Genomic DNA, 27,220 nt, shown 5'->3' on the forward strand with positions numbered 1-27,220 from the left:
TGCTAGAACATCAGTTCAGTTGTATGCATGATACCAAGCATCTGCCAAACAAAAAATATTTCTAGTACAATCTGAATACAGAAATAAGCTTTGTAAGAACTTCTGATGATATTTACTTCATCTAATGTTAAGCAAAGAAACATTACCCACATAGAACACAAAACATGCTTTGAAAGTTTTTAATGGAATTTGAAGTAAAACTTTTCTTACACAGACATTTTCTTCTTACAGTGTAAAAAAAATTTAAAACTGCTCAAACTTACAAACTTGGAAAATTAGAGACATTTCAAGTAGGCAATCAACTTCATTTTATGAAAACAATGTATATTAAAAGTTCAAAATGCATGAATTTTTCTAGCATCCTGTTTCCCTGGTGGTTAATCTTCCTTTCCACTACTGTCCAAACGAGGCAAACTTCAGTCCCAAGTTGTATCATAATTATTCACTAGGGGGAAGAGAAAAACAATTCAGGTAAGTAATGGTCCTACCATCTCATAAACATGATTTGAGAGCTGATTAAGGCCTTTTCAGGTAGGATTAGATAGAGTGAATGGTTAAGTAATTTGAATATCTTTAAGACAGACCGATGACTGCAACTTTGGGAATCTAAATTTCAGTAGCAATTTGATTTTAGATATGTCAATTACACATCTCTATCAGTTCATTCTGAGGATACCTACCTATTAATTTCAGTTGGCATCTGTGCACTTCTGAAAAACAGACCATTTATTGAGATGTCAAATTTGAAGCACAGATTTTAAACATAATATCCCACTCAAAATCTACAGCTCCTGCTGACCCTGCAGGATGCAGTCTTCCAAGTACCTAAGGTCAACTGAAAGATTTTCTTAATGAGATTTTACAAAGGCTTTCCTGGCACATACTTTGTGGCCATGCCAGCCAATAAGTACAAGCAAAAACATTACCAAGCTGCGTACAGCATGCAGAAATAAAAATACTGACAGAAAAACGCCATTTTCAGTGTTAAACATGGGCTTAATCTTTTAGCTTAGTTTAAGAGCAAATTCCTCTTATGGCAATCTTTTCAGAATACATTTTATCATCTTTTGTTTCATAGCACTTGAAGAAAACATACACTGTTAAACACTGACTAATTCCCATTATATTCTGGAGAGTGCCAGTTCGCTACTTATGAAATCATGGATAGGTGACAAGAGGGAGCTGTTCTGCCAGAAACTCTCCTATAAATAGAGAATTATAGGGTTTACAAACACTCAGAGAAACATCTGAATATTTTGTGAGACAGACAGCTTGGATGCAATATAAAACAAAGGTGAACTGATACTGGATTTTCAGCTTTATTCAAACAAAACCCAGACCACTGGATTTTTCCTAGGTCAGGAATCCAGTGACTTTGCCATACCCTAACTGCAGAGCACTTGTTTTTCCAGCGTTGCATCACATCATTAGTAAATGTTTATATACTAAAAACAAACAGTACAGAGTTCTCTTTAAAAGAACGCTACCCTATAATAGGCATCTTCATTCTTGTTGATCAGACAAATACCTACTCCTGTGAGGAAAGTTACATTTGTGACTTAAGTATTTTTAAGGCCAGAGCCTCTAAACCTAATCAATAAAAATAAATAAATAAATAAATCACTTACCTGGTTTGCGCTCGAGTCCATTTCAAGGCATGGCGTGGAGGTACAGCAATAGTTGGATGGTAAAAAGTGCAGTCTGGTCTTGTACACTGAGTATTAAATCTACAATGCTAAAAATAAAAGCATTTCAGAAAATGCTGCTCAGAGTTGGCTGTCTAAAGTCCTGAACAAGCTAACCTGGAATGTTACATACAAATCTGTATTACTGTATGACCTGATAGGTAACTGAATCAACAGCTTCATAGTCCCACATTGCTATCAGTTCAACCCAATGAGAGAAGGAAATCCTCTTTCATAAATACTAATTACAAATAAAATGCTCCAAAACCACCACTGAACTCACAGGTGAAGTTCCTTTGTTTTAGGGGTTTACAGAGTTTAGTTTCAATTGATGTGTGCATAAAAGTTAGGAGCATGACAGAGCATTAACTGAAAGAGAGCAAAATCAACTAGCTAGTAATATCTGGGAACGAATCCTGGGGACACAGTGCATTTCAGCATTGTCAGGGCTTGAAAAAAGCAGCAAAGAACATGCATGGACACAGAATCCAGAACAAAAGTACTCAGGTTATAAACCGTTGTATTATATAAATTATGCTGATATACTTTAGAGCCACTGGGCAATTTAAGAAGTTCCTGGTAATCACAGCACACCAAAAGGGAAAGTCAGATTTTGAAACATATTCTTTCCACATAAGGCTACACAATGTCATCCTCCTCTGCCCCCAGCATCATGGCTGGGCAGATGCTTGACAAGTGCTGCAGCTGTCCGCTAGTTTGAAATTCCCCAGAAGCAACTAATATTTTTTTCTCCTGGAAGACCCAGGTGAAGGGGTGACCTCCGCCGGTCACCAGCCAGCAGGCTGACGACAGAGGAAGGAAGGACCACTGAATTGTGCTGGCAACAGCACAGAGAAAGCAGCAGTTTCCATAACAGCAATGGACTTGTGCAGAGATCTGACCCAGGGGTTATGAAGCAGGACAGGAGAGAAGAGCTGGGAAAGAGAAGCTCAAATTCAAATTCAGCTGAAACGCGGAATGTAAATATTCTTCAAAGATAAAACACTGCAGTTACATACACAGCATTTACACAGTATTGAGACGACTGCTGGTTTTATGTAATTTCTCTTTCACTTCTCTCAGCTAAGAGAAGAGTCAAGACCACTTTGAGACAATAAATTTATAACCAAGGCCCATAGCTGATGTTGTACAGATTTCATTGTTTTTTTTTCCCTAACCATAAAGGCAACTAAATAATAGCCTGTACTACTTCCCAGATCTAGTAAGCCTAAGATCTATACAAGGCCTGTCACTCAAACTCCACTGCCACAGTCACCTATCGGTCTTTAGTCTGGAGACTGCCGCCTTAAGCTCAAAGGGCACACACAAAGGTGGATCTCACAGTAGCTGTGAATAATTGTGCATTTCGCTGCACATCCTGTCAGTCACATGAATATCTACTAGTATTACCTCAAATTTGCTTTATCATCCCTCAAATTCTCATCCTTCTTTTCAAAAAGAATAAAAAAGCAGATAAATTAGAAATTAAAGTAGTAACATTTTATCTACTCCTCTTGTTAAGATGTCACTCTTCCATCTTCCAGGAAAACAGCTAATATGGCTTCAGAGCAGTATTAGGCTTCAGGAGTATTCAAGATGGAGGTAAGCATAAGCAGGGTAGGCAAGGTCTTACTGGCACAACTACGATATCAAAGGATTAGGTTAAGAAAAGTGCCTTCCTATCAAGTATTGACAGTAATAATCTACATACAGGACTCCTCGGTCAGTCAAGAAAAGAATTCTGTAACTGTCATGAAATGTCTCCCTAAGAGATATGTACGTGCATAAAAGTAACTGCATTGGCTGGTCCAAAAAGCACACAGAACAAGCTGGAGACAGAATCAAGAAACAAGGTTTCTTAATGGAATACATATTTCTTAAGAGATTTTGCACATACTTAAGATCGCCTGGGGTCTTTCATTTTATAATTTGGTACAAAGAGTTCCAGGAGTATTTTATTTCAGAGAGAATTAACAGAATCCATCAATCCTCTCTGATAATGAGGATCAATCTTTATGCAAAAATCAGAGTCATTTGTTACAAAGTATACATTAGGAAACTGGCCCATAAGTGCAGCTCAATTTTCAATTTCCTTTGTGCAAAGAGCAATTTTTTTTCCATAAAGAGAGACCATTTTGTATTGTCTAGAGGGTGATTCAGAGAACTCCCTGTCTGCACCTGCTTTGGAGCAATTCCTGTCTTCTCTTCTGAGAGTAATATGACCATGAAGTCTAACGGAGAAGCTGGCTAAGGCTCAGTGATACAAACGCTTCCCTGAATTCCCACAGGGCAATTCAAATTATCAGGCATTCTCAGAGCGTGCTTACAGATTCTGACAGAGGTCCCAGGCTTCTGTGCCTGTTCCCAGCAAATTGGTTGTCTGCTTTATCCAGTGACAACTTGAAGCAAAATGGGCTAGCAGTCAGGAAGACAGCAATAATCAAAATTTCAGACTCTCTGTCAGAACGGTTCCCTCATACTGGGCAGCAGTCATTCTCTCCTCTGACTTGATGCATCAAAGAACTCCAACAGGAGAGATCTGGGTGGCCTTGCTTCTGGCTTAGCTGCTAGGATGCTCCTCGGAGAAGTGGAAAAATGGATTTGGATTCTGAAGAGGCTTAAGAGATACACTGATAAAGCTGGATCCAATGTTTTCCTCTAAAAATGAAAGTTTAACTAATGAAAAACAAAAACATAGCTATCTAGTCTTCTGTCTCTTCTAAAACCTATACAATACTCATCATTAAAAATTGTGATTTGAAGGTTTACAACAGATACTGGAATTTTTCCTGTACATTTTCTTAGCCAGCCCCTCAGTCATTCTTATTAATTCAAAGGCTCCAGAGAAAGGATTCACTTTGAGAATTTTAAGTACCCCAATTTTAAAGCATGTAATCAACGGCATTTCAGTTAGTTAATACTAACTAACTATAGTCAATACTATATTATACTACATTATCAGTTATTACTACAGTTAATAAATAGTAATACTATATAGTATTATATGCTGTATACTATATACTATATATATACTAATACTATAGTAATAAATGTAACAGTTTCAAGAGCTAATCTGTTAGGAATTTTCTACCTGTGACAATTACTGCCAGTAAGTATCCTGGCAAACTATTTCTTGCGCTTTTCATATCTTCTCATAAAAGCAATGAATACACCACCTTCCCTCACCTTTCGCTTTCACAGCAATAAAGCAATGATTACATTAGGGTAAGCACTGATGTCAAAAATACATTCAATATTCAGTAAGAATCCAGATGCTTCCGTTCTTCCATTGTATCCTTGTGTCCAACTTCCGAAGAACTGCTCTCATACTACTAATTTGGTGTAGCACTACACGAGATTTATTTTTAGACTGAACGTTAACAAATGAGAGTTTGAACTTTTAAGCTATTTTTTAGTAAGATCCTAGAAAATACTCTGAAGTCCCAGAAGCCACACCCTCCCTTGATGAGTATTTGAAAGATAATTAGAAAAAAGCAGATTTTCTGTCCACCACTGATCAAAATGACAGAAATTCCTAATTACAGAGCTAGCCATAAAGAGAAGGAAGACAACCATCTCAGCATACAAAAAAAAAAAAAAGAAACAACAAAAAACCATGAAATTCACCACGGCATTTACATTTTTTTCTTACTTTGATGACTGTCATTTTACCAACACAATCACATCACTCTCTGCAGATGCTCTTATTATTAAATGTATCCAACTCCAGGATGGCATGTCTTCAATGAGGTAACCCTCTATTAGCACATACTCCAAACTAATCATATTAATGCCCAGGTGGCAGAAAAAAATCCCAAATCCAACATTCTCAGTATTATCATCAAGCCACCCCTCTGAACACACAGCACAGTGCCCCTGACTTATTTGAAGACAGTCTATTGCAACTGCTCTCATCTAACATTCAACATGTGCTACACTTCTATGAAGCTTATTCAACAATATGATTTTCTATGTTCTTTCTTTTTAGTCACTGCTTTTCCATATTTTATTTCTGAGCTACAGTTAAAGCATGAAAAGTGAAAGCAAAAAGTGTCAAATGCTAATAACATTTCCTGACTCAAAGTAAATATTTTAAGTATCTTTCTAGAAAAGAAGGAAAGAGATAGGAAATGATTCTTACTTTTGGATGGTAAAATGGACATTCCATTTTCTTGCAAGCAGGAAAAAACTTGCACAGCGGACTACTGGAGGATATAGGTGGTGTGGGTAATGGTGCTGAGAGCAGAAGAGAAAAAAAACAGGAATACAGGCTGGATCAGAATAATCCGTATTTTTAATATGATTCCATACAAATTTAAATATCTCAATTCTTCTGCAAGGAATTAAGTCTTAAAATAACCCAAAGCTCTGCAAAAAATATAGGAAGCATATCACAATGCACTAAATGAATCTCATCCTGAGTAGAGCAAAACCATTAGCATCAGTTCTTTACCATTTCAGGACAGAAGGTACCAAGGTACTGCTTCTAACAAATTAAGCAGAAAATTTGGTAGGCAGAAAAATTCAAATTTTGGATTTAGACAGCTGCAAGCCTATTAAAGTTAACAGGACTGAAAAGCACAAGCAGGGCACTTTCCAGGAATACACTGGAAGTGATACAAGAGATGAGCACATTGTACTCTGCCCTCTGGTAAAGTAGCAGAACTGTATCCTACTATGATTAAGGGCTAAGCCACTTCCAGTCATGGCTTCCAATCAGTCATGATCATGACTTCAGTGATATAAAGGCCCTCTACCCTGGCATTGTTCAAAGGCTCAGAAATACCAACCCAGATTCCAAACACAGTAATTGCATTCACTGAGCAACCTCATTCCCAGAAAGTCATTTCATCATTACAAAGAGTTAACTCCTACAGTGTAACAAATGAGAGAAAAATGTTCATATAAATTTTAAAGACAGAAACAACTTTTGTTTTCAGTTTGTGTCGTAAGTTCTTGCTACAACAGGAATCCAATCTGAGCAACAAATCTGAGTATATCTGCTCTTGCAATGTTGGCTAACTACTGTATCCCTCCAAAAGAAGTGACTACTTGTGCGAGTTAACCTGTGGACTTTCCTTCATATGGACTTCTACATAACGGTGTTCAGGGATTTTTCTGAGAGCAAAAACAGTTTTTGTGATAACACTGGATTATTATTTTTCACCTGACATTAAGACTTTAAGGAAAACAAAGTCAAATCAAGGGGGAAAAAAAAAGTTTTCTTCACTTGTGTCAGTTTCTGCTTCCACCACATTCACTATTTTCCCTTCTGTACATTTATTTGAAGCACAGAAAAGCCAGAGGTGCTCACCTGGTTTAGGAGCTGGAAGTGGGGCTCGTCGACTGGCATGGGTGTAAGGGCACTCTGGCTTAGTGCATTTCGCATCATATTTACAATTTGGATGGATGAACAAGCATTTATCAGCAAATTTGCAGTTAGGAAAGACTCTGAGGAAGAAGGAATAAAAGAAATATTTTAGTCTTACTCTATGCTGCATATCCACACTCAGAACAAGAGGCCAAGAAGTTGCTGTGCATGAAAAACAGGCTATTACACAATATCCAAACTACAGCAGGGCTTATATATATGTGTTAGTTATTATCAAAGCAGGGCATGCAGGTGTAGTGTACTAGCTGTACACCGATCTCTACTCATTTCCTTTTGGATAGTCTTTACACAGAGTAAATAAGTGAACTACTTTACACTCAGCAGAGTCTGGTAGCTTGCAATAAGTACTTGCTAATATAGATCATTCTGAGTGTGCAGTGCAGAGCAGCAAAGAACTGTGAATTCAGACCTTTGCTAATGGGGGACCAGAAATTCCCTACATAATATGGTTCACTTACTGAAGAGAAACTGATACCTCGAATTTACATATGTGTGATTTTAAAAGAAAATTCATACATCTCAGTAAATGAAAGAAGCCATCCAATCTCATAACACCTATCTCTGTAGGTGTTCCTAATTTCTTACTGCTTGTGGAAGAGAAATCAAAGACACAACACATTCAAGAGTTAGCCTTTGCTTTCAAATCACAAAATTGCTGCATTACCATATTAGTGTAATATAACATGTTCTAAAGCATTGTGATATCTAGCAGAGGAGCGCTGTTCTTTTAAGACAACTCCCATTCCCACATCCATAAGCAAAACATAAAAACATCACCCTGCATGTTAAAACTAAGTTTTCTTCTGCAAGAGTACAGTTGTGACTCTACTTATTACAAACTTCACTGTATTCTGCCACTTGGTAGAAGAAATTACAGTGCAATAATCTAGCTCCTACACTTACCATAACAGATTTAAACTGCCTTGAAGTATTTAATGAAAGAAGGGAATATTGAACTAAAAATAAAAATGATGTCAAGTGGATGAGCTTTGTACTACTTACTTGCAAGGAAGTGTGGGGTGATGGTACACGCATTCGTCTCCATTTTTACAAGCAGGCCAGTACTTGCAGCGCTCAAGCACCTTCTCTTGTTTTTGCAGCACACTCAACTGCTCCACTTCCACTAGGAGAGAAAGAAAAAAGAAAAAAGAAAACCCCAAGCTGGAACCTTAAAAATTCCATGTGCAATTTGGCTTATAAAATATATCATAACTGAAATTCAAAATATTTCCTATTCTTTCTCTATTTTTACCCCAAATGTTGATAAGCCTTTATTAAAAAAAAAAAAAAAAAAAAAAAAAAAAAAAAAAAAAGTATTTCACAGTAAAACCTTACATACAACCATAGTATCTGAAGGAAATTCCAAAATTAGAAAGTGGACAAGCCATAATGTTAGACTGAAAGCTGCCTTCTAGTGATAAAAGATCAAATATCCACTGTTTACAAGTAAAAGAATTCAGCAAGACTACGAAAATGATTCTTCAACTGAATCTTAGTTACACATGTTAAGCTATGTATTAGTTGAGCTCTGCTTTCTTTCTAGAAGATATTTTTGGCTCCAGAAGACTATTTCAAAAAAAAAAAAAAAAAAGTCAATTTGTACACTAATTAGATACAATTTGTTAGTATGGGGAATATGGGGGCAGACCAAAAAAAGAACTATTTTCATGTAATTATTTGACAGACATTTACCTCAGTTACCTGAATCTAGACTCTCAAAAAGGATTTTAAGAAATTCCAATCTGAAACCAATACCTTCACTACTATGAGAACCTGGGACTTTGACTTTTCCCTATTTTACATTATTTCTAAAAACCTCACTTTCCCAAATTCAGACTATTAAGCCAGATATTCTTACACCTTCACTGTTCTCTTAGCTCTGCAAATCCGCATAAACCTTTGGCTTTACAAAGCTTTCCACGATTCCTAGACATGCCTCTCTAACCTCGCTAGTGATACACTTGCTGCAGCTTCATTCCATCCTCAGCCTCATTTAGTCATTCTCTTGCTTAAAGGATTTTCTAATTTAAAGAATAAACACCATCACTTTTATTTGTTAAGAATGATATATCCAGAATCGAACCACCACACTACTGTTGGGTCCTGCTGGTTAGGTTAATTACCATCAGAGCTCTCCAGCTGCCTGGTTACAATTTGCATCTGCTGTGCTCGAAGGCCTTTTAATCCTCTGCCTGCACACATATTTTGGGTAACTGGCTTTAATCCTTCAGTTATATCCTCCTCTTCCTGATCAGAAAGGTATCCTGGTGGACTGGGCACACCATCCAGCGTCACTATGAACTTGGGACTAGCAGGTTTCTCTGGCTGTGCAAGCTGTTCGCTGCCAAAGAAAGAAATGTGCTTTTGACTCAAGAAGTCTGAGTAAAAATGAACGATGTTAATAACTAACATTGCAGTACGAGCTAACCTATAGAGTGTAACACAGTAACAATCTTCTATTAAGACAAATAATAATTTACTTCAATTAACATTTTGCCTTCTGGGCTCTCTGAAGCACTAAGAAGAAACAGAGCTTCCAATGGCATACGGCAGAAGATTTTACAACTATATTTCAGTTTGTCCATTCTGCTCAATAGATGGGTCCAAAAGCTCGTTTACAGACAAAGTTTAATACAGGATAATAATTAATCTGTTAAGGAATTTACAGTTTTGAGACAAAAAAAGTGAGGGTAAATATCAGTCTTGGAATCATGAACATTTTAAAAACACACCAACAGGTGTTTCCTCAGAAATGCTGAACATGATAAAAGTGGGTATAAAGGTTCGTAGGGCTGGGAAGCGAGACTTGAGATACTGATGCGTAAGCATGCTCAGCCTGATCGAAAGAGCAATCTAGCCTAGTGTCCCATGTCTGATAGTAACCAAAGGGGATAAAATAGGCAATATAAAAACAGGGGATGCATACATGATATTTTTTCCAAATACTTTTGCACTGTCCCACCCATTTTACCTGAGGGACTTCCTGAGCAGAATGTGGTTCTAAATATTTGGTAACCCACTAAAGAGTTCTCATCTTTGATAAAGAGCGATGATATAAACTTTGTTTCTCTATGAAATCAAGCTAAAAGCAATTATGGTGTATAATACCTCTAAAAATAGAAAGAAATGAGACATTAAAAAATAATAATAATAAAATAACAACCACACGCTAACCAAAACTTTCAAGTGCTAGAAGTCAAAAGCAGATTTATTTAGATGCAAAAATTCACCACTCCCCAATGGCAGGAAGTCACAGCTTTAAACCTTTACTCTGTGAGGTTACCCTTTTTGCTCGTGGAAATGAAACACAAAGTTTTTGCAATGGAATGGCAGAGCACAACAGCCTACATGATGAAGCACATCACACTGCCCAGAGTGGTTTGTACCCTAACAGGTAAGGTGCATACATATTGATAAAACTATTCAGTAGCAGGAACTACCACAGCATAAAAAGAGTAAGGAAGATTACAGTTCACTGCTCACTCATTTAAGTCAATGAAAAAACATCCACAACACATCATTTACCACAACACATCATTTACCAGCTGACATGAATTCTAAACTTCTCTTGGTCAAACTCCAGAGTAAACAGTCTTAAATGACTTGTCCCACACCCCACTTACTGTTTGCTGGCTTATGGGTACTTAGCTACCCAGAGTGTGTGCTGTTTTTCCTCCAACACTTCTGTGAAAGCTCAAACAGGGCTCGCCATACTCAGTAGTGAGTTAAAAGGCGTTTTGTAACAAGTGTATCTCAAGGTCAAATAGGTATAAAACTGAATTATACTGCCAGGCTATTTAAGCAAAATTATTCTATAACTAAGATTTTAGAAACCAGGATGAAAAGAAAGAGAAGCAGGTTAATGCTCTGATCTATTCAGCTCCTCTGCTTTCTTAAAAATCAAAGAACTACTCTAACTACAGCTCACCCCAGGAACTACTTTCAGTTTAGAAAGACATTTCTGGACCTTGCTTCTCTCCCACCTCTCCACTCGTCAACATCGGTCCATTTTCCATGATGTCACGGATCCTGACTGGGCTTATACAGCACAGGAACTACAGAAGGATTCCATTTAGATCACAAACAAGCACTCTCATTAATCCTATTATGACAGCATGACAGCTCTTAAAATTTTTAGCGTAATAAAAGAAATAAGTTTTTACCGCGTCTGTATTAGACGTCCCGAGAGTGCTCGTATTGCCTCTGTGGCCCTCTTTCCCAGCTGCTGATTCTGTGGCATTATCTCCTCAGACAACTTTGGCTTCTTCAGGATAAATGACCTAGTGTCCGTATGGACGACAGAGTCTGTGTCATAGTAACCTGAATTGGAGAAAAATTACAAAGAAAAAATAAGAGAAAAATGATCACATAGCTGTACTCTAGCTTACAGCATATTTCTGAATATTAATTTTATACAGCTGATGAACTAATTTTCTTTTCAATTCTTACCAGCCGCTTACAGTAAAAAGTTTTACTTCCTTGCTTATTCCACAAAAAAAAAAAAATCATCAACAGAAGCCATAGGCCATATTAGGCCTGACCAGGAAACTTTGTTACTGGACTGGCTATGCTGAAACAGCATTGAAGGGCGCGTGCGCGCACACACGCGCACACACACACGCGCACACACACAAAAAAAAAAATCTCTCAGGCTCTGAGTGTCTACTGATGTAACACTTTGTTTCTTAAACAAGTAGAAATTAGAAAATGCTAAAAATCAGTATGATTAATTTAAAAGGAAATTATATTTTAATATTCATCAACCAGTAGGCATCAATTTGAGAGCGAGGGATTTTTTTTTAGGAATAAAAGATCATGAGACTTAACCTTGAGTCACTTGCAAAGTATCTTCAATCACAGGGTCAATCTGGAGCCGAGAAGAGAGCTCCTTTTGTTCAGCTCCTAAAAAATCCAGGAATTGGGAGCATATTTTACTGCATGTTAAAAGAAACGACAGATTTAAGAACTGAAGCATACTCCTCTAATTCTTTTGGGGAAAAAAGAAAAAAACAAAAAACACACAACCCCCCCCCCCCCACACCTCTAAAAGAAAAGGCAATTCTCACGGTTATGGACCCCTTTCTCATTGTTTCAGAAGCAGTAGCAAGTTTTCTCTAGCAGGATGGCACGGCAAAGTTGAATTATTAAAAGAATTTAGTCTTTCCCATAATCATCGCTCAGTACAGACTAGATCTGTGCATGCAAAAATTGATAAAGGTCACATTCTTCTTCACTTTTAGAGGTGTTAACTACTTCAGAGAATATACATACACATGGAAAACAGCTAACTACAAGGGACTACTTTATAGTCGAGTTAAAAGAGGTGAAACAAACCGGAATCGCACTGTTCTACATCTGACTTACTGTACAGCTTGAAAAAAATTATTTTGCTTTTGGTAGGTTAAGTAAGCTGTCATTTCAATTTCAACGGTAAGAGAGCCAAAAATATTTAGCATAACTATTTTCTGTACATTAAATCAAAGACAGAAAAAGCTTCTTCATACATATTCCACATAAACTGTTCAAACTATTTTATGTTGGCAGAAAAACTCCAAGTATAGCTACATGAAAAATAAGAGACTAAAGAAACCCAGCTCATTTTGTTTTAATGACAAATATTTACCACTCCTTGACAATGACAGCGAGCCAATATAACACAGATCTTACTCCAGTCAAATTTTACTCTTCAATCTAAATACTTTGCAAGAGTAAAGCAAGTTTATTCTTACAGAAGCATTTTTTTTTAATGTTAGGTATATAATTCTTTGTAATGCACACAGCTGGCTTTATTTATAGCATAATCATGCTGAAAAAGTATTTGGTTGCCTGTAAATGGTATGCTGTTTTCCTCTTAGGAGTTTTATAACAAGTAGAAAGAAAGCTTGCTGTTCACACAGTTATCCTAATATCCACTGTCATGTAACAGCAGCTGTAGTACTCTAATACTTACACAAAGTAAATGAAAACATTAAAACTAGTTATGTGATAACCGTATGTTGGAAAATATCTTCTAATACTTCATACACTGCAAAATTATTCCAAACATACCATATCTTAATGCTCTCACAGAAGCTTTCTGACAGAATTCCTCCCATGAGACACCAAGCATGCAACGGATGGGGAAAAGAGACTCCATCTCAATATAAATGGATACATTTGCTTATTGCTCAGTTACACAAAATTATTATTTAGCGATACGCCAGAGTGCTAAACAACCCTTTGCTCCCTGAGTGGCTGATCTGAGTTATCCATATATATCATATAATCATGCTTCAGAAAGCCTCTTGGTTTTCTGTTAATTCCCACATGAAACTCGATGCTGACTTAAACATTAAAAGCATTTTACCCAGAACTTGTCACGTTTCTATGAGATGCTTATAAATATGACAGCAGCTAATAAAGTTGCACTCAATAAACTCAGGTAATTAGATGTTCAAGACAGCCTCTCCAATGCATTCTTTTCTTCCCTCTAATGCACCCCAGACAAATTTCAGTCTATACAGTATTCTGGTAAAGCATGTGTGAACAACGTGCTGCTCAGCCTGTTGTAAAAATGACGTTCCCAGGTATAGATTTTTAAAGAACATTATCAAATGACCTTGAATTCGTTCAACTGTCTGTTCCTTTGGCTCTTCTACTTGAAGCTGAGAACTCAGAGCAGGGAGTCTGCTTTGCACATGGATTACTTCTAACTGAGATTCTTCTGGGGCAAATCGAGTTCTTGGTGCAACTGGAACAGTCTGTTTCTGCGGAACTTTATTTAAAGAAACAATGGTAAATCATTTTAGTACTACCCAATCACTCAACAGTACTATGTTTGTATACGATCCTAAAATAACTTTGAATAAATTCAAAAAACCCCCAACCCTCAGTACCTCTATGAAAGTATCTTTAGCTACCTGTAAAACTGGTAGTGTAAAAGTGCACTCATGGATGTGTATAGAGCACTCCACAAGCTGCACCTCAGAACACCTACCTGAAAGACAAAACTAAGTCTTTTACCAAAAGCTGAAATGCAGCACAAAAATAATTAGACTGACACCAGCAAAGAATTCATTCATCCACTTCTACACAGCATTAGTCTAGTAAAAACCGGACTCCTGTGATCTTAAAATCACTTTTCTTTCCACTTTTTCATCTGAACAATCATGGATTATCAAGGTGTGCTTCTAGTACATACAATGCCAGATAATCTGTGCTAAGGTGCTTGTAAACTGAATGCAAAACTTGATGACAAAAGCATGGAATTTGGGGATAGAAGGATGAAAGGTTGACTGCTTTGCCTGGCTTTTGCCAAGAGCATCAAAACTGCTTGTGAGGAGCTAAGCATATCCATTCCCTGGCTGAATATCATGCCACACTATTAACCTATTAACCACTATCACACCTAACTATTAACACAGAGTTAAAAGATACAGCTCAGTACTGGATATATCATTTAAGACCTTTTTATTTTGTTTTACCTATTTAGCTTATTTCCATATTCTGCTCAAAATATTTAAACTAGATATGAAATATTATCCCTAAAGTGAAAGTACCTACATGATATTTCAGATAAAATTCACATATCATCTTTCTGTTAAACCACAAAGTGGTGCTTTTTGCTCTCTCCACTGAAATCTTCTCATGTTGGTAAGTCAAACTATACAAGATCACCACTGCTGCAAATCAACAGTATTCATTTATTTTAAAATTTTCTGGCTATGTTCCATTTCCTGCAATATGGCTGTGTGCACAGGAAAGAGCTTCCTGCATCCCTTCAAACCCCCTCTGTTCCCCATGTTGCAGCTTTTCCCACCACAAACCCTTTTTTCACCGTATAAATGGAATCAGAACTCAGGAATATTAGAGCTCCTATTTCTTCTCTTTACAAAAACTGCTCATTCTGCTTCCTGTCTAGAATGAAGATAAGCTCTTAATGCTTGGGAGGCACTCATGCTATTCATTATGAATGAAGAAGCTTAATGTTCTTTTAGAAGTTCATTTACTGTACAAAATACGTTTTCTAAGTAATCAAGTGATTCAACGATTATCCACTAGAACAATTCTTAAATTATTTCTCCTTCAGTGCTAAGGCTGGCAATGATCTTTACTACCTCACTCATACAATTCTCCTGTTTTACAACCAGCTCACTTTACACCCAACTTCTACCATGCAAGGACATGTTCCCCAGTACAAGAGCCTTTGAACACAGAAGACTCCCATCACATTTCTCGTGCCTTTAGATCAACCCATCAGCACCCATGCAACTTTGAAAACACAATTACAAGAAAACAGGGCAGACATCCACAATGACTGTTTTGTAAATATGTTAACGTAGAAGGAAGTCCTGTCTTTGTTACAGTTATCTTGTAGGTTTTGAGAGACAGTGGGACAGATTTTGAGTAACTTTCGTTTCAGAAAGCACTAAAACAGAGAAGTCATGGTTTAGGTAATTTAGTGAATGCTCTTCCCCAGCAATTTGCAATGTTTCATGTCAACAACACTAGATTTATTAATACCCAGTTATATGAAAGCCCAAGATCACAGTTGGATTTGCCCTTTGTCAGTGGAAGTCTTTCCTAGCTCAGAAAACTGAATGCCTAGAATTAAGTAACTGCTCAGTTGCAGTATAAGTTGCAACTCAGTATTTAAAACTACAGTGACAAGCTCACTGCTTGAAGAGAATATAGGTTGATGTATCATTAGCAGTTTGTTGCTTGTTATTTTGTACCTCCATTACCTCTGTGCACTTTGCTTTTTTGCTGTTGGTCCTTTCTCTTCCTCTTCCAGGAAGGAAGGAAGGGAGTGCAGAAAGGGGAATAGAAATAAAGTTAGCTCAAACAACCTCCCTAACATTGGTCACTCTCACATGTGCAACTATTAACGCTGGAAAACTTCCAGCACTGGCATTTTCTGTATATGCTTCAGAGACTTATCACTTTGATTAATATGTTTTAAAGACATTTCCTCCCTTCTTTATGCTTTTGTAATCTATCATTGAAGATTCCTGTAATGTACACAGGACATGCAAGAGCCATTACCTATACTGCTGACATCCACTATTTCACTTTGTTTTCTCTCTTGGCACTACATTTAGCTTGGATTTATAAAACAGGGCTTTGAAATACTGTAGCCTAGCACAAATAAAAACAATGCTAATTACCTGTTGAGTAATTGGTTGTTTTTGTAACCGATTCCTGTGCTTCAGAGATTGCTTTCAGTATTAAATTCTTGTTGGCCTGCTTGGAAGGTGGCAGTGAAGGTCTAAGGGCAATGGAAAAACAATTAGTTGTAGATGAATTGCAACAGTCATTATATCCATGTTAAACGTGGATGCTTTGAAATGTTAAACAGAGGTAAGCACAATACTGCTAAATTCACCATCTAAAAATTCACTTTATGTATGTTTTCAGCCTTTTAAACCATTTTTTGGAGTGGACTAGGATCCACCAAATGCTCTCAAAAATGGAAGTCCAGAGGCATGATTTCACCTGTCAGCTTAAGCTGCTATAAAACCATGCTGCATCCAAAAGGCAAAACTCTGCCTTTCTCCTACTCCCACTTCTGCCCCTCACATTCCTGATGCTACCTCTGTGTCTGCACCAGTAATCATGTGGCTGCCCAAGGGAGTAAGATCTGCCTGAAAACTCACACTCTCACAAAAGAAAAAAAAAATTAGTTATACATAAAGCTTCCTGTTTCTCTCTGAACGTCAACCACCAAGAAGTTTACATCAGACACACATGCTGTAGGGCTGAAAATAAATTCAATAAAATGTAACAGCTTCAAACAAATCTAATGACTTGATGATCTCAGTGCTGAGCTAGCACTGGAGATCGGAACAGTCTCTTCTCTAGTTTAAATGTTCTTCCTCTCACTATTGAAACACAGATATAAATCATGAATGAACCTTGATTGACAGAAGTCAGGAAAAATAATCTCAAGTCTTTTGTAGAGTTAAAATAGTCTTCAGGAATACAGCAATATAAAGAGCAAGTTTTATTAAAAAAAGAAATCACCCAAGTATTCCACTGATTTGTTGGTTTTGTTTTACAGTGATAGAGACTGCAACGACATCAAAAGGCACAGTGCAGGAAAGAGAATCAGCTTTATCTGCTTTGTCTATCAGTCACAATTGGTTTGAAGACTATTCCTGAAGTAAAAACAAAGTAATCAAAACGCTTGGAAAGTTGTGACACTAAATTAAGTATGTGGTCTGAAGCATGCCAACTTTAACATTCTTTTGCCGGTGAACTTTTCCCAGAGAATCTAAAATTTCAGTCAGTTGCAGCATATGCACAATAATAAAGATAGATTATAAAATTAAACAAAAAAAGCAGACATCTCACACACAGAGGTGTGAGGCAACACAAAATACAACAAAACAAACAAAGGGGCTCACTGTCTTTTCCCCCCTCAATTTTCAGGAATTGCAAACAATTTTCACCAACCTCCAGAGTTTTTGTTCGTTAAATTAATTCTGGAAACCAGACAGACAATCACAGAGGTCTTAAGTACCTTCTTTCTGGCTTTGCAGGTACAGACACACTGCTGGAGATGCTTCCTATTCGTAAACCATAGTCTTCCTCCTCCTCCTCCTCTTCCCCATCATTACAGAACTTTTTCACTTTGACTACTGAGCTTACAACAGGCAACCTTCTCTTCCTGGAGCTTTCTTCCTACAATAAACAGAGCATCCAAAACAATTTATTTAGCATGAAACACATATTAATAAACCAGCAATCAAAATAGTGCAATTCTACTTTTAGCCAGAAGATGGAGAACTTCAGTTCAAAGTGCAGGAATGGTACCATACTGTCCACAGAAACAAAAGTAATAGTACTGGAGAATATCAAAATCAGGCGTAATTACACTGAAACATGTCATTTAAAATGTGACAGTAAATGACGCTTAGCAAGGGAAAAGAAAAAAAGTCTGAAGGACAGACAACCTATTCAAGATCTACAGAAAAAAAGAGTGGCTTTTGGAAGCAACTTACAGCGCCCTTCAAGGTACATATTTAAAGTTTAATAGTCATTCATACCAATTTCATTCTTCTCTCTCTCCACTGTAGCAACTCTAGTTTTAGATAAATGTAAGGATTAATATCTAGAAAGCTGATATATTTATTCCAAAGGATGCTAGCAGCTATGCAGAGCCAGACTGGTCCAACTTAGGCAGTGCAATAAGCAGTGCAATAGCCCGGTTTTCATACAGCCAAACACCACCATCCTTCATGAAGATGGTAGTGACAAAGGTAAATGTTAGGTTGCATGAAAGCACAGAAGGAATGCACCTTGGTACTTTCTCTCTGTGGCGTGTAAAACTTCTCTGCCATTACAACATTATTAGCAGCCATAACAATCTTCATCCCTTTCACAAAGGGCTCTTAATTGATCCATATGCACAGTCTTAAAACTATCAGCTGGGACTGTCAATCTGCCTGGACTATTCTAGCCTCTAAAGTAAGGTCAGCAATCACATTTGAGACTGCATTTGATTCCAGACAGTTCTTAAATTCCATTCTACATAGTGTAATAATAGTCCTAATAAGCAGTATTACCAAGCTTTGGAGACTAATGTTTATCTAGCACAGGTACAAATATACAGCATCCAAAAAATACATTTACAGATTTACAGAATTCTGTGTGAAGCTGGAGATTTACATATCACTCATGGAAGACCATGCAATTCCAAAATGATTATTTCTTATTCATCAAGAGCATCATGCCAATGCGCTAACTCATTAGTCCAACTCAGTATGGCATCAAGATGTAGATGGTAATTAACTCAATGAATCAGCAACCTGGGAAGTGTTAAACTATGCAATCTGTTTTGATCAGTGAACCCAAGGGGTGAAATCCCAAACCTACTGGTATCAGTGACAGAAATCCTTTGATTTCTCTGAGGTCAAGATCTTACTTGAGAAGTATATAGCAATTCTGGTGTCTAGCAAGTGTGAAATATAGCAATATTTAAATCACACTAACCTCACTGCCTACTTTATCACCGCAAAGTTTGGAGGTGGGTCTGTAACTCTCTGCTAAGCTGCCAAATGCTTCTGGATTGCACAGCTGGACTGTTTCCAAAGACCGGCAGCTCTGCCCATCTAACTGCCGACTCCCCTGTAAGTTGCCCTGTTGTGACAATCTGTGCACATGCACGTTGCCATCTGCACCCCTGCTAGCTGGTGGTCGGTAGATTTCAGCAGTAGGACGAGAAGACCCGTAAGTTACAGTTACAATAGGTTTCTTCCGTGACAAAGGATTCTCCTGCACGAAGTTCAGGTCTTCATCAATTAGATCATCTGGTTCAGGTTTAATGTCAATTACAGCTTCAGAGGGTGACAATTCCCTTAAAGGCTTCACTGTAGACGTTAAGCGGGATGCAGAACCATCTTCACAAGACTGCCTGATAAAATAAGACATTTGGAACTATTACCTAACTTGCAACTTCCAAAAAATAAGAACTTTCCTTTAAACAAAGCCAGCAGGGAGGAATCATGAAGATGCCATTGTTTATACAAACCTAACACACTTGACCTCTATTTTTAGTTTCATTAATTAATGTAAGCACATCTGTTGCTTAAAGACATGCAACGGAATTCCTGATTTCATGTTTTATGCAACAAGTTGTAGCAATGTTTTACTTCTCAAAACTATTCTGATCTTTTCAAGTATCTGTGCTCTTCAGAACAACTATCACAGTCACACGACCCCTAAAGTCTGAATCCCTGTCAGTAAACAATCAGAAGCCTTACCGTGAAGTAGTGTTTCTTTGTTCCTGTGAGCTAGTTGAAACTCTAGAGTCATTTCTTTCAGTCCGAGTGCTGGAAACTGCAAGAGGTGGCAAGGTATCCTCACGCCTCTTCTCATCACTCACACAGGAACTGCTTTTGCTGGAAGGAAGGCTGCTCTCAAAGATACTAGATTCTGAAGATTTTACACTAGCTGTTTCTGTGAACACAGGTACCTTTTGTTTTACATCGAAGTATAGCAATAAAGCTTATGCAATAAATTTAACTAAGAAACTACAAATAAGACATTGCCCAGCCCAGAAAATACAACACACTGAAACTTATTTCAGCTCAAAACATAAGCAAGAACCACTCAGAAATAAACTCTTCATTTCAGAAGAAAAATCAAAGCAATTTTCTGAAGAGTCGGGACCCAAAAAGACCATATAAATTGAAAATGAAAAAAAGTCAGTTAAGATCTTTTCTGAAACTCACTAGACCTGCAACACCACACAGAAGAGATGCATATATCAACTTACACTCTTAAATCATTTTCTTACTTACCAGTAGTCACAGATCGCAGCTTATCTAAAACACCATGGAGCCTGGAAGAAGGAAGGGATAGAGAACAATGCAAAAGAGGAAATGGAAAAATAGAAGAACTGTAATATCTTCCAGAAACAAATCACATTTTTCTCCACATATAATAAGCATCTTGTTTATCTAAGACTTCACTTTCAATCAGCTGACATATGTCTGAACTCAAAAGTGAGTGGTTTAAGTGTCTCATCTCTAGTAAGTCAACTTTACATGTGCAGGTAAGGTATTCATCACATGGTCTACTTTTGGCATTTAGCTGGTTCAGAGAACTAAAACCAATGCTAAGCGCTACACTCCAGTCCTACACTCCGTGGAGTGACTCAAGTGTCTCCAAAAGAAGCGACTTTAAAAAAAGTCTCAGTTAGAAGCCTAAAGTATAGATGAGAATTTTACTTCATATATGAAACTGTTAGTTATACAGCAAATAGTTAAAATAAGTCTAAATCCAAACCTAACAAATTTACAATTCATAGCACATAATATATTCAGGAATAATAAACTCTGTGCACACAGAAACCATTCTTCGAGACATGCTGGTGAGCAAAAAACATTTCCGGAAGCAGCAAATTTGCTGTTTGCCTATGCAAAATGCACCAAGCTAAAGCAATACAGATTCTTGAGAAAAAAAAAAACAAGAAAAAAAAAATCAAAAGGCTACAAAAGAACACTGTTTAAAAATCCACAAATATTACAGAGAAAAAAAATTAAATGCACATCCTAGTTGAAATCCAAATGTAATTACAGGCATCTTCATAGTTTAGACCGGATAATACAAAGCGGTTGAGAAACAAAATCATCCTGAAAAGTGTGAAAAGAAAGACTGCATGTGAATATAAGAAGCTTTCCAAACCTCCATGTGAGTTTTCACTAGAACACTCTTAAAAGCTTTGTCAGCTCAACTCTGCTGATGTGACTGCTACATATCATTTTCCACATTGACCTAAGGAAATGGGTGACCTGACACTTGGTTTGGAGTAAGAAGTGCTGGCCACCGAGCAGGAGTATCAGGTCCAGTGAGGCGGAACTTTTGCTAGGAGACCCAGAATTACCAGCTACAAAGACAAACCAAGGAAGGCAGACCTTGTTTATGATTTAGTTTAGCCACAGACCCAATGTCTAAAAATATAAAAATTCTAGATTGCCTTTAGAAGAAGTAAAAACAAAGGAAACTCCCAACTACAATGCTATATAACATTTTTGCCACCTGCCCTCTTATAGCTTACTTATGCTTATAGCTTACTTATGTCATTTAGTCTTCCTTTCCATTGTTCTTTTAACCAATATCTACTTCATTGTCTGATAAAGCAGTCTGAAATTAAACTTCTATTTATTGACAGATGAGAATACTGAATTGAGAGATTAAAAGACTCATTACTTTGGGAATTTAAAAAGATACCATCAAAACAAGCAAGAAATGTAACTGCTGCATGTAACTGATATCCAGTTCTAAAGAAAAAAAAAAACAACTTGGATGTCCCTTCTCTGTTGAAATTCTTCTTCTCTAGTTCTTTTTCTTTTTTCAATTAACTTTTAGTTTTAACTATAAAGCCATAAAATCATTTCTGCTACAGATTATTGTGTTATTTTTTCATTTGCATTAGGATTCAGTCAAAATCCTAGTACTGGAGTAACTTTAACGACTTGTTAAACCTCAATGATTTGTCTAATTGATTCCCAAAAAACACTGGGAGAAAGACAACTGCATGACTTAATGATACAGTGAAAGACAAGATTTTTGTTTAGGCAGGCCACAGGATCAAAGAACATAGAAGCCTGAGTACTTAAAGAAAAAAAGGGAGAGGAGGGTTAATTAACCATTCTTCTTTCTTATATTTTGATAAATGCCAAGAAAAACTTAAAACTTTGAAAGCAGACTCAAATTATGTCCATATGAGTAACACTGTCTCAGAAAAATCCATCAGTTTAAACAGTTAACATAGTGAATCATAATAGCTGGAACTAGTTTTCACTTTTTGTCAACTTCTATGGCTTAACTAACATACTTATTCAACTTCTAAAATGTTTCTCTTCTGATATTTAATTGCACAAAAGCTCCTTACCAACTAAAGGGGAACCTGACTAACCACATAGAAGAAATGTGAGAAGTGAACATAACTAGTCAGTATGAAAATGATAAAGGAAGTAAACTGAAAAAGCACGAAGAATGTAATATATTGTCTTATCTACACAAATCAAAATAACAAAACTGTCTTAGGTTAAAGACTCAGAAATAAGTTTAACTTGAAAAAATATACAACTGTGAATGCCAGAAGAACTCTGCAGTCTGCTTGAATACTCTGTTTAAATACTTTAAAATCTAGAGTTAATTAAAGGTTAATACTATAAGCCAAATTCAGCATGAGAAAATGCCTGAGAAATATTGTAATAGCTAAATCTCTCATACAACACAGCATAAATCAATCCACTACTGTCAGAAGCTTGGAAAAGAATTCATCTATTGCTAATTTTTTCTCCTTACAATAATTCTGGGGCTCTAGTTTTGTTTTGCAGAGCTGGGTGATGATGATAAATAAACAGCCTGAGAGGTGGGAATACTTAAGCATTTGGTGCTAAGCCTTGTCAAAAACAGGTATACAGAATTAGATCCACTGGTCATTTGCCCTGATATAGTAATTCCCATGTACAATAGCAGTCTGAAGCACTATTAGCAAGAAAGTAAATCAGTTTATTTTTAAAGAACTACTTTACATCTGACTGCAGTGAATTCTTGCACTCACAGTGAGCTTTGCACGAACAATTTTTTGAAGTCAACACATGTCCCTCAGTTACCTGAGCATTTCGCATTTCATTAAAAAATTCAATTGGACCTACGAGCAAAATATAAGACCTCCAATCCTTTGTCACTTAATTACCACTGCAATGGCTTAACTACTCACAGACTATAAGTAATTTATTTATTAGAGCTTCATAATTAAAAGCTTTGATTAATGTAAACAACACAATTAAAGGATAAGTAACTCCTTACATTCTCAAGTTTCATTTATAGAAAACAGTCCTGATTATTGGTAAGAAGTGTGATGAGTAGCTCACAAACATACCATACAGTAAACCTGACAGTATTGTTTCCAAGGAAAAGGGAAAGGTCCTCTGTCATCTGCTCCTGACTCTTCTTATTGGCCACCATAACCATAATATAATCAGGGAGCTCTTCATCTAATAGAAAGAGAAAGAATAGGCCTCTATATTACTTTTGGAAAGCTCACTAAAATATGTAGTTTTAAAGTACAATACAAGATACAGCAAATAGAACCTCAAACAAGTCATCATTTTTTTTTTTCCAGTTTTACTACAAAGACTGCAGACAGAGTCTTACATAAAGAAATGACCAAGTCTTCCATCTTCTCTGAGGATCAATACAAGTTTCAGTTACGAATGAGGAATAAAAGTGAACTTCACAAGACCACAAACTGAAGGTAAGATCAAAGTATTTAAAATGCAAGTAAATAAAACCCCAAAAAGAAGGACAAGATAGAAGTAAGCGACTCTTCTGTTGCCTATATCCTTTTCCTTGAATGTTCACAACAGTCCACAATTTTCATTACTTCAAATATTGTGAAATAAAGCACCCCCTTCCTGAAATTTCCACCAGTTACAAAGACCAAACAGATAAATCTTGCTTTCCGATTTCTGCTTTAAACAAATCAAAACTGCATTAAACTCCCAGATTTTCCATCTATGAAAACACAGAGTATCAGACCTAAAAAAAGAAAACAAAAAGCAACGCACTATGATTCTCTAACACTCTAACATATACAATTTCATACGCAGTGAAGAATCTGCTCCCATTATATGGCTGTTCACACCGGCTATGCCTACCAATAGGAACGGATATGCAGGCGCTGAGAATCTGGTATCAACAAGTTAAGGGCTTTGGAGAGTTGATATTGAAGCTTTTTATTTTGAACTAGCTCTGGTCTACTCCAAAGACTGAATGCCCATTTGTGGTAGCATGAGGTGTGCTCCTTGAGCACCTCTTTTAATTTAGTTTAATCAAACAGCTCATAGTCTCCAACACCCTTCTATGACATGAACCAAAGAATAGTAAGTGAAGATAGTTGGGAAATCCACTTTGAAAAGTGAATCTGAACTGAAACACTAATATAGCGGCACTCAATCCATTAAATGAATATTTTACTATCTTCACTTTGTTTTACAGATGTGAATCTTTCCTTCATAAGTCCTACGCAACAAATAATATTCAGTATGTCTTTGTCTAAAAGACTTTTGGAAATTAAAGTACCAGCACTTACAGAAAGACATAAAAAGCGCAAACTCGGGAAACATGGCTCTAGCTCACAGTGACTAGAATGAGGGAGAAGGGATTTTACCAGTTTCCTAAAAGAGGAAATAGAGGGTACTTGAAATACATTAATTGAAAAGCTGCCCCATACTTCAGTCAAAAAAAGAAAGTAGAAAAATGACAAAAATTTGGAAACAGCGGTTAAAAGAGAGAGGCCAAGGGAAGTCATACTTGGAGATAAAGAATACAGAGAAATGTAAAGAAGTTCAGAGTCTGACTGAGAAGAAAATGTAGACACTGTATGATGATCTTGGGAACCGCCTTCCGAATACAGGAAACATAAAGAAAAGAAAAACAGAGAGGAGGAAGTGGCCACAGCTGGAATCAGAGATTACAAGTATTCTTTTTACTAGCACCTTGGTATTAGAGAGCATAAAGTATTTTCAGAAATGCAGGAAAAAGCAGAAAAAGAATCAAGGACTGAGAAACTGAAACCTAGAATGGTAGTAACAAAAAAACCCAAAATGAGTAATCAAGAAAGACAACAATGTGACAAACTGAGATGGTGACAAAGACAACCTTGCAATGACAAAATTGTAAACTCAGTTCCTTGGGACCTATTGCATTCAGAATGTCAACTCACAGATAACCCTCTTTTACAATAAATTTTGATTCCATAAACAGAATGGCTCATTTTAGATAGGAACTAAGATGAATTCAAAACAAAGCTACAAACTTTGAACTTGGTCCTGCAATCATGAGATTTCTGCACTCAGGTACACATCTCACCTTCTTTCCTTCATCTGCATTCCAGGGAATATCACATAAAGCAACAAGACAGTTGCAGGATTCAGGTAGTCTGCTTCTGACAGAACACTGCGTTAAATTACCAACTTTTACTGCTGTAAATCAAATAGCTGCTCTTAAGTGCAATATCCATTTAATTCTGGATTCAAGAAAAAACACACACTGCTCACATCTGTCTCCTCACATCCAAAACAAAATTTCACCCTGCCTCTGAGATTTAGTTACATCTGTTTCATCAACATTTGCTCAGGGTAGTCCTTAGTTTTCCCTTCACCAACCAAGCACTTGTATTTTGCAGATTTGTTCTATACAATGTTTCTGACATGGCCTTTCCAGCTCCTCGGTAAAACTAATGTAATTAAGCTGTCTCTCTGTCTTACTGTAACGTTCTTTCTCCTAATCTTGACAAATGTCTTAACTGAAATTCAAAATGCAGTTGAAAAGATCCCTCTTCAGAGAAAAGACTGATTCTCTCTCAAAGTGCTCACATGTAACTACTGTTGTATTTGCAAGCATCTTTCTTTATCTTTCTCCTGTGCTTCAAAGAACCTTCCTTAAAGGGGCACAAAGCCATTTCACTATTTGTTTTTCTTTCAGCTCCCTTGCCACCATTTCTCCTTGAAAGAGGAGGCTGTGAACTTCCTTAGTTCCCTTTAGTCCCTTCATCCATGGTATGTCCACACACCATCTTCTTCTTCACTTAGACTATACATATTTTGTGGAGAAATAGTCTTTTTTCTTTCGTATTAGTCCAGCACATCAGAAAATTCATCACATGCTTTATGCAGTAACACAATTAACAATAAATGAATATGTTGATCCAGAGAATGGCATTAACTGGCTAGTGGTTTCCTATCTATATAATGAACCTAAAGAAGATTGCTAAATACATTAGAAAACTTACCTACATAAGCCCCCAGCTCCTGCAACTTTCCTTTTATAGCACCCTAAAAAATAATAAAATGGCATTTAAGGGACACAGCAAGGTACACAGCTTTGGAAAGCTCATTTAGTAAAGTTGTTCTTGTTAGTTCTTTGAAAGTGTTGGCTTAACCGAGATTATTTTCCTTATTCACATTGTTTGTGATGCACAGGTTGTACCAGAGAGGCACTGGCAGCCGGGCGGTGAGAGCTGGCAGCCATCTCACGCGATCTGATGGCACCCGATGGTGCGAACACCTGCCTGGGAAGGGGCCTTCCCCGCGCGCCCGGCGGCGGTGCCCCGCACCCCAGCCCGCGCCCCCGGCGGGGCGCAGACGGGCTGCGGCGGGGCCGCGACTTCGCTTCCCACAACATAACTGCTGCTCTCCCGCTCCCGCCCCCCCCCCCCCCGGGAGCCCCGAGGCCGAAGGCCGCCCGCCGCGGCGAGCAGCCGCCCGGTAACCGCGGCCCTGCCGCGCTGGCCCCGCCGCGGCCTTCCGCCTGAGAGGCCGGGAGCGGGGGGCGCGGCGGGGCCGGCCCGGGCCGCGGCGCCCGCCGCTGCCGCCGTCGGTCGGAGGGGCGCCGGAGGGAGCCCCGGCCGCGCCGCCACACGCGAGCGGGGCTCAGGGGAGGCCCCGCCGCGAGCCGGGGGGGAGCGAGCCGCCGCCCCTCTCTCACCCGGATCTTGCGGCTGATCTCGGTGCCGATCTCCATGGCCGCGCCGTGCCCGCCGCCGCGGCCTCCCGGTTGCGCTCCCGCCGCAGGCCGCGCCGCCTCTGAGGGCCGCGCTGCAGAGCGCCGGCCTCCGCCTGCGGCGCCCCCTGCCGGGGAGCCG

General features: G+C 37.9%; 1 protein-coding gene across 2 annotated transcripts; it reads right to left on the bottom strand.

Annotated features, from left to right (window-relative positions):
• Positions 1-165: 165 nt before the first annotated feature.
• Positions 166-27,220, bottom strand: ZC3H14 (zinc finger CCCH-type containing 14). 2 transcript variants are annotated; one of them, XM_064512211.1, is made up of 18 exons: positions 27,064-27,220; positions 26,369-26,411; positions 23,456-23,570; positions 20,361-20,401; positions 19,821-20,016; positions 19,051-19,471; positions 17,579-17,739; positions 16,224-16,324; positions 13,676-13,831; positions 11,905-11,979; positions 11,241-11,397; positions 9,201-9,418; positions 8,080-8,200; positions 7,000-7,136; positions 5,827-5,921; positions 1,629-1,735; positions 681-710; positions 166-445 (listed from the first exon to the last, which is right to left on the bottom strand). In XM_064512211.1, the coding sequence occupies exons 1-18, from the start codon at positions 27,097-27,099 to the stop codon at positions 439-441; spliced, it is 2,217 nt and encodes a 738-aa protein (XP_064368281.1). In that variant the 5' UTR covers positions 27,100-27,220; the 3' UTR covers positions 166-438. The 2 variants fall into 2 exon arrangements, with proteins under 2 accessions (XP_064368281.1, XP_064368282.1); XM_064512212.1 differs by lacking the exon at positions 681-710.

The sequence above is a fragment of the Dromaius novaehollandiae genome, chromosome 5, assembly GCF_036370855.1.
Source record: "Dromaius novaehollandiae isolate bDroNov1 chromosome 5, bDroNov1.hap1, whole genome shotgun sequence".
Classification (NCBI taxonomy): Eukaryota; Metazoa; Chordata; class Aves; order Casuariiformes; family Dromaiidae; genus Dromaius; species Dromaius novaehollandiae.